Source organism: Piliocolobus tephrosceles, unplaced genomic scaffold, assembly GCF_002776525.5.
Source record: "Piliocolobus tephrosceles isolate RC106 unplaced genomic scaffold, ASM277652v3 unscaffolded_41926, whole genome shotgun sequence".
Lineage (NCBI taxonomy): Eukaryota > Metazoa > Chordata > Mammalia > Primates > Cercopithecidae > Piliocolobus > Piliocolobus tephrosceles.
The window spans coordinates 1-8,251 of record NW_022326450.1 but is presented as its reverse complement, the minus strand read 5'-3'; the positions used below and the strand labels follow the sequence as shown (position 1 = coordinate 8,251).

Below are 8,251 nucleotides of genomic sequence, written 5' to 3'. Positions count from 1 at the left end.
TATTGTTGTTACTGTTATTGTTGTTACTGTTATTGTTGTTACTGTTACTGTTGTTACTGTTACTGTTATTGTTATTGTTGTTGTTATTGTTACTGTTATTGTTATTACTGTTACTGTTATTGTTGTTGTTACTGTTATTGTTGTTGTTACTGTTATTATTATTACTGTTATTATTATTACTGTTATTATTATTACTATTATTACTACTACTATTATTATTACTACTACTACTATTATTATTATTATTATCATATATTTCCTTATGGTGACTTTTGTTAATCTCTGAAAAACATTCTAAATTATTAAAATATAATTTACTCATTTTCCTCTTAGATCGTTGTGTTTGTTTTCTTGTTATTGAGCAACATGTTTGGTCCTTATGGTGCCCTTCATTAGTGTTTACGTGTTCGGGTGTGTTTATGTGACCACTTACGTTTATGTAATCATTTGTATGTACATTGTCAGAAGTACTAGAATAAGAAGGATAGTTTATATACCCCATTTTAATCACCCCTTCACTTCTTACATTAACCAAATTACATGTTTGATCCGTAAAACTACGTTGATTATTACTACTTGTATTTTCACCAATTATGGTTTGCTTACATGGTAAAAAGTTATCATTGTCTGATTGTTTATTAACGCATTTGATAAATTTTGTTAAAGTTTTTTTATTAATCAAATTTTTAAAATTAAGTGTATTTGTTTTAATATTGTTACTATTTTTTTTTATTTTATTTTTATTTATGTTTTTATTAACACAATTGGCATTGGCATTATGAGCGTTAACATTATCAACATTGACATTATAAACATTGACATTATAAATATTAACATTATCAACATTAACATTATCGAAATTCATATTATCAGTATTATTATTAAATCCATTCACATTTAAATACGATAAATCAGAATTAAATTTATTAATTATATTTTTATTATTTTCAGAATTAAAATCATAACATATTTTGTTTATCACTCTTTTATCTTTTTCTATATTTTTTGTAATTATTTTTTTTTTTTTTCTTTTTTGTATGTAAAATATGTGTTTTCGTGTTTTTTTTAAAGTTATGATTACAAAATAAGTCTTCTTTGTCATCATTTGTTATTTTACTACTTTTGCTTAACATTCTAATATTGGTGTAATTACTACAGCTACTATTATTATCACTATTATCATCCATAATGTGTTTACTTTTATTGATTGGTATATAACTGTCGCTACTGTCTGTTTGTTTATTCCTACATTTTTTTTCTTGTATTTTTTGGTTTTCTTTTGCTATTGTCACTTCTGCTATTACTACTGCTATTACTACTGCTATTACTACTTCTATTACTACTACTATTACTACTTCTATTATTACTGCTATTACTACTGCTATTACTACTGCTATTATCATTATTATATTTTTCTCCCTTTTCTTTATTTATGTTACTTACACTATATGTGTTAATATTATTTGTGCATTTGTTATTACTACCCGTTTTGTTTTCTTTTTCTATATTATATTGTTTTACAATTAAAATCCTATCATTATTGTCATTATTTAATGTTCTGTTTGAAGCATGTAAGTTTTCGGTACATGATTGCATATTTATAGTTTTTTCTATGATTTCAGCATCTGTACTATTACTAGCGTTACTATTGTTATTACCATCTGCATTACTACTTGCATTACTATTTGCATTACCAATTGTATTACCATCTGCATTATCATCTGTATTATTGAGTAGTAAAGTATTTGTATCTGTATTTTTATTTTCACTTAATTTATTATTATAAACATTTTTCAGAATAGTATCCTTGTGCTTATTTTTTTCTCTATTATTTTCCTTTTTTCCATCTTTAATTTTATCACAATTTTTATCTTGTTTTTTAGTTTCTTTTTTTTCTTTATGTTCTTCTGATTTATTGTACATATTTTTATTTTGTTCTTCAGATTGAAAGTTGTGATTATTCGAGTTACCCATTTTAATTTGATTCTTTTTTTCTTTTTCTAAATTTATATGTTTATCATAAAGAAAAATGTCATTATGATAAAATTCGTTGTTGACAAGTTTATTTTTTAACTCATCTTTTTTATGTGAATGACCAACGTATTTTATACTAGTCATGTCTGTTATTATTTGTTGTGGTTATGATTGTGTAGTTGTGTGGTTTTGGCTGCGGTTATGGTTATTGTTTTTTTTGTTCGTTTTTTTTTTTTTTTTTTTTTTTTTTTTTTTTTTTTTTTTTTTTTTTTGCTAATGTTGTTTAATTAGTTAGGAGAGCATTTTTTGCTAATTAATAAAATGACAAATTTTTTATTTTAATTCGCATTAATCACTTTCTTAAACATAGTGAAATACTTTGCTAAGTGATCATATATATGTCATAGCACATTTATACACATGTATATATATATATACATAAATATAAAAAAAGAACTCCCAAAAATTTACATTATAAAACATATAGTTTATAAATCGCAATAAAGTTAATCATAAAGATTGCTAACACATGACATACATATGTTTCCTTACATGTATAAAACAAATACAGTAAAACATACGAACAAAAATATATATACATATAAATATTTTTTTTATAACTTATATATGTAATAAGGTGTAGTCAAATTTAGTAGCAGTTTTAAATATAACTACTATTTAGATACATATTATATCCACCTTATTTGACAATGTTATATATATATATATATATATATATATACATGCATAAACGAACAAGTTGAATATTTTTCAAACACATTAACATACACCTAAAAGTACGCATCCTAAATGAAAGAAAAAAAAAAAAAAATTTATAGTTATAAAAGCCAACAAAATATTTAGTTAATAATGTTACTATTTAAATGAATAAAATATAAATTTAATAAAGTTAATTAAAAGTTCACAACTAAATAAAAAAAAAAAAAAAAAAAACACACACACACACACGCACACACTATATACATATATATGTATAAAGAATAAACACTAGCTGACACCTATGTATACTGACAACACAACTTACAGAAATGTCAACATATCATTTATAATAATAAAAACAATATAAAATACAAAAGTATAAAAAATAAAGTGAAACAAATACATATAATAATCAACACAAAAGTATATGCAAGAAAATTTTTTTTTTTATAATTATTAATGTTTAAAAATAAATGTTTTAAAAAAATTGGATTTTTTTTGTGATCAATAGATTTTTAACAAACAACTGGTTTTTTTTTTTAGCTTTTTTTTTTTTTTTTGAGGTTATCAATAAGTTAAAAAAAAAAATAAAAAAAAAATTATAATAAGCTTCGAAAATATAATGGTGCAAATATATATATGTATATATCACTAGAAACTCAATAGAATAAAAATTTAAATATTGAAATAAAAACAATCAAAAAATGTGCATAAAAAGAACAAACAATTTATTATGTATCTTTAGTTGTACTTAATTTTTTTTTATCAAATTCACTATTTTTATTGCTCTTACTGCTTTTGCTACGTTTAATATTTTCATTTTTTTCACCACCTTTGTTCTTTTGTTACTTTTGTTACTTTTGTTTTATTTTTTTTTTATTATTATTTTATTTTATTTTATTTTTTTTTTTGACGTTTATTAAGGGTGCTTATATAGGCATTTCAAAAATCATAGTGAGCTTAAAAATTATTTCGAATTACAATGAAAACCACAAAAAATAAAATAAAAAGGCTCAAGAAAAGAATAATAATGCAATATAAAAAGTTACAAGAACTAATGAAGTGGTGTTAAAAAAAAAAAAAAAAAAAAAAAATAGAGATGTGTTCTAGAGCACACAAATATATTTATTTGCATATTACATTTATAAGTATTACTTTTTTTTTTTTTTTTTTTTTTTTCTCATTGGTAGAAATGTTACATTTAAAAGAAAATAAAAAAAATGAGAGAATGTGTGATGTGTAATGTCAAGGGCATTTGTTCATTTTTTAATTACTTTTAATAACAAATTAATAGGTTATAATTGTTTAAACATTGTGTAATATATTAGTTAAATCTACAAAAAAAAATACTCTATACATTTTTTTTTTTTCTTTTTTATTTAACAATAATTCTATGTGTTCATATATATCCATTTATATTTATATTTTACATGCAGAAAAAAAAAAAAAAAAAAATGAAATACTCATGCATCTGGGTGTATTAGTATTTTAATAATATTTTAATAATTACCTATATATATATATATATATATATATATATTTAAAATGTAAAAATATGTTTTGTACTTATGTATAAGTTTATTCATTTATTTTATAATTAAAAAGAATAATATATTAAGAAACTGTCATATATGAGTATAAACATATCATTAATATTCTGTGTGTTTTACTGATACATTAAAATAAAACAAGGGTTGTTAACGTTTTTTTTTTTTTTTTTTTATTAATGGTTTATTTTTTTTTAAGCACTGTTATTTCCTTTTTATTTACATACTAATTACTTTTATTTTATTTTGTATGTTATAAACTTTTCAAGTTGGTTATGTATTTTGTTACTGTTATTAGATGCTGTTTTCATATAAAAAATGTTGATAATATTTATAATACCAATCAATAAATGATGAATACATATTTGCAATTAAAACGAAAAAATAAAATAATAAATAAAAAGTAATAAATTTTTATGATAGTTATATTATGTTTAATATGTTAAAACACGTGTTTACATATGTGTATATTTACATAAACGTTTACACATTCCAATATACTTTAAGGCATAATATGGAATAAATATCGTGTAAAATAAAAATAAATATACTTTTATGTAATTCTTATATTATGTGCATAATAGTAAATTATATTTTTTATTATAAACAAAAAAAAAAATAAAATAAAATAAAACATTATTTAATTGGAATCAATTGGTACAACTGCTAAAGCTGAAATTCTATTATCTCCTTTACATTTTTCTATAAACACATTTTGTATTATTTTTGCTACATCCTAAAATAACAAAATAAAAAATTTTAAATGTTTATTGAAATGTGAAAAAATATAAACGTGTATTGTATGCACCTTAATGGTTGTTTTTTTTTTTTTTTTTTTTTTTTTTTTTTTTTTTATCGTGCTATTTATTTATGTGTATGTTCAGGTTTTGTTGTATATTTGTATGCACAGATTGAGACGTATGACATATATATTTATTACGTATATGAATTCACTGGAAGTCCTTTGACCATGACTAATTGGTTCGTTTTTCCTTCCATCCAATTCGATAATTTCTCCATTATGTTCCATTAAAATAATATAATGTGTGTTAACATTTATATCATCTCCTACAGATGCTTGGCCACCAGAACATTCATGATGTAACAATTCAATGCTCTTATTATTTTCGAGTTCCTAGAAAAAAGGAAGTAACAAAAGTAAGAACCAACAATTTGAATAAATGTTTAAAAAAAAAAAAAAAAAATAATAATAACAATAATAATAATAATAATAATAATAAAATAAAAATAAAAATAGAAAAAAATAAATATTCACATAGTTCGTTCCTTTTTTCTTTAACACAATGTGTGATATGTAAAACGAAACCTTTCCTCTTTCTTCAGGAGTCATTTTCTCAACTTTATCAAAAAAATTAGCTAAAATAGAACCCTTGCCTTAAAAAGAAGCAACGAAAGCATACATATAACATATACGTAGATGGTATTATAAAAACTAACACATCAATGTTAATATATATATATATATATATACAGCTATATTATAATTTAGTAAAAAAATAAATGTAAATAGATGGAAAGTCAAACTTACTAATTTCAAATTTATCTCTCAAATTTCCGAACAAATGTATCAAAGCAATTGTACCACAACAGTTTGGAATAGTCTTAATAAACAAAAAATAAAGATAAAAATGGATTAGAACAAAAATAAATGAACGAACGAGGCTATATAATTTTTTTACAATGCACAAATTAAAAACAGTCTTTATAAATATATCCACACATAAGCATATAAACGTAGGCACATACATTTATATATATTGGTATGTATATTTATAGATTATTATACAAGCGATAATGTAACCATAATGCTTACTTGCTTTATAAAAAAAGCGTCACTAATACCTTTATTTACTATTTTTTCACTTGAATTGTTTTCATTATTCTAATTGATAATAACAGAAAAAAAAAAAAAAAAAAAAAAAAATTTTAATTCCTTTTTTTAAAGAACAGGTAATTAGTTTGAAAAAAAAAAAGAGAAGAGACGAAAAAAAAAGAGGATAAGAAAAAAAAATAAAGTATTACAAAATTTTCATTTAATGGGTATAATAGTAGTATTGCATGCGCTGGTTTAGGTATCTGTTAATTTATATTTAAAAAAAAGAAAAAATATATATATATATATATTATATATATAGGAAGAAAGAAAGAGAAAGATATGTGCGTGTCATTAATGTTTACTTAAAAAATGTGCTTATGTTTACTTAAAAAATGTGCTTATGATGTATGCGTGTGTGTTTTTCTTTATTTTATTTTTTTTTTTATAGTGTTTATCATATGTATGTGTGTAGGGGACATATAAGTGGTTATGTAATTGTTTAATTATGTGGTTTTTTAATTATTTTTTTGTTTGATAAACTGCAAAAACATAACCAACCATATCTAATAGGTCTTTATCAAAACCCAAAATATCCTCAAACTTTAATTTACATTGTCCAAGTTTAGTAGAATATAAATACAACGAATCTGGGTTGGATTCTAAAGGTACCCAAATATTCTTTAACATTTTCTCTATTTTTATTTTAAGTTAAAAAAAAAAAAAAAAATAAACAAATAAAAAGCAAATAAAAAGCAAATAAAAAGCAAATAAAAAACAAATAAAAAACAAATAAAAAACAAATAAATATATAAAAATCCTATTTCAAGTATTTTATATATAAGCATTAAAAAAATAAATAAAAAAAAAAAAAAAAGCGACGTTTATAATATATATATATATATATATATTTTTTTTAATATTTATGGAAAAGTTATTAAATATGAACTTTGTGGGTACATAAGCGACGCATAATTTAAAGAAAAGAAGTAAAGGAAAACAAAAATATATTTACATATGTATTTATTTACTCCATACAAAGTTTTTTTTTTTTTAATTTAATAAATTTTTACAGAAATATACAGGTTGATGTGAACATAGAACATTTTATTTTTATTTTTATTTTTTGTTTGTGTGCTGATTGTACATCATTTAGTAACTAGCTCATTTTTTTTATAAAAACGGTCACTTATTTATTTTTATTATTTTTTTTTTTTTTTATGAGGGATTAAAGTGAGAATAAAAACATAATGGTATATATATTATGAATGCTCATATAAATTTAAGCACGTATATACATAAATAATGTTCTTTGTTAATGGTCACCTTTAAAAAAAAAAAAAAAAATATATAAATATATATCCATAGAAATTATATATATATATATATATATATTTCGTATTTTTTTTTTACATAATGTTTAAATAAAAATATATTAACAATTTTTTTATTTTAAAAAAAGAGTCAAAAATTAATCATTTAATATATATAAACATATAATTATATATATATAAAATTTTAAGCGAAGAAATATATAACTCGTCGAAGTACATTAACATATTTATATAAACAACACTTTATCATTAAATACAACGTTAAAAAAGGAATAGTTCAAAATGGCAAAATCAAAGAATCACACAAATCATAACCAAGTAAAGATATGATAATGCATATATATATATATATAGTTCATCTTAATCGTTTTTTTTTTTTTTTTTTAAACAGTGTTTTTTCAGTTATTTCCTTTTTTTTTAATAAACATGTTCCCATTATTTTTATAAGTGACAGTTCTACATCTTTATAAACATTATTTACTTGTTTATGTAAATTACATATAAGTCATTATTAAGGATTACTTTATTATACATTTTAATAGTGTTATTTTTATTTTTTTTTTTTTTTATTGACCTAGAACTATTAAAAAGTTCTTTAATGTGTTGTAGCTGTGTGGTACAAATAATGCATATTCAATGTTACTTATCATTTAACTGATATATACATATATATATATGTATATATATATATTTTTCTTTTTAATATAGAACAGGAAGGCTCATAAGAATGGTATTAAGAAACCCAAAGTCCACAAATTCATGTCTCGTAAGGGGGTATGTATAAAAAATTAATTCGTTATTGATTCATTTACTAATTTTTATATCCTTTCAGATAGTTTTAT

The 8,251-nt window shown here is 20.8% G+C and overlaps 1 protein-coding gene and 1 long non-coding RNA gene across 3 annotated transcripts; one reads left to right on the top strand and one right to left on the bottom strand.

Annotated features, from left to right (window-relative positions):
• Positions 1 to 4,509: 4,509 nt before the first annotated feature.
• Positions 4,510 to 7,166, bottom strand: LOC113223601 (ubiquitin carboxyl-terminal hydrolase 3-like). 2 transcript variants are annotated; one of them, XM_026453021.1, is made up of 8 exons: positions 7,149 to 7,166; positions 6,637 to 6,770; positions 6,285 to 6,338; positions 6,076 to 6,144; positions 5,791 to 5,863; positions 5,569 to 5,636; positions 5,182 to 5,376; positions 4,510 to 4,977 (listed from the first exon to the last, which is right to left on the bottom strand). In XM_026453021.1, the coding sequence occupies exons 2-8, from the start codon at positions 6,763 to 6,765 to the stop codon at positions 4,882 to 4,884; spliced, it is 684 nt and encodes a 227-aa protein (XP_026308806.1). In that variant the 5' UTR covers positions 6,766 to 6,770; positions 7,149 to 7,166; the 3' UTR covers positions 4,510 to 4,881. The 2 variants fall into 2 exon arrangements, with proteins under 2 accessions (XP_026308806.1, XP_026308805.1); XM_026453020.2 differs by lacking the exon at positions 7,149 to 7,166 and having other exon boundaries at positions 6,637 to 6,805.
• Positions 7,167 to 7,511: 345 nt separating this feature from the next.
• Positions 7,512 to 8,251, top strand: LOC113223602. Its single transcript, XR_003308797.2, has 2 exons — positions 7,512 to 7,727; positions 8,118 to 8,251. It is a non-coding gene; the product is annotated as an uncharacterized LOC113223602 (long non-coding RNA).

Excerpts from the sequence above, each read along its gene's own strand:
- LOC113223601 (XM_026453021.1), bottom strand. The coding sequence starts at position 6,765 with ATGTTAAAGAATATTTGGGTACCTTTAGAATCCAACCCAGATTCGTTG. Across the intron at positions 6,339-6,636 it reads ATAAAGACCTATTAGATATG|ATACCTAAACCAGCGCATGC; the intron begins GTTGGTTATGTT and ends ATAAATTAACAG. Across the intron at positions 6,145-6,284 it reads ACCCATTAAATGAAAATTTT|AATAATGAAAACAATTCAAG; the intron begins GTAATACTTTAT and ends ATTATCAATTAG.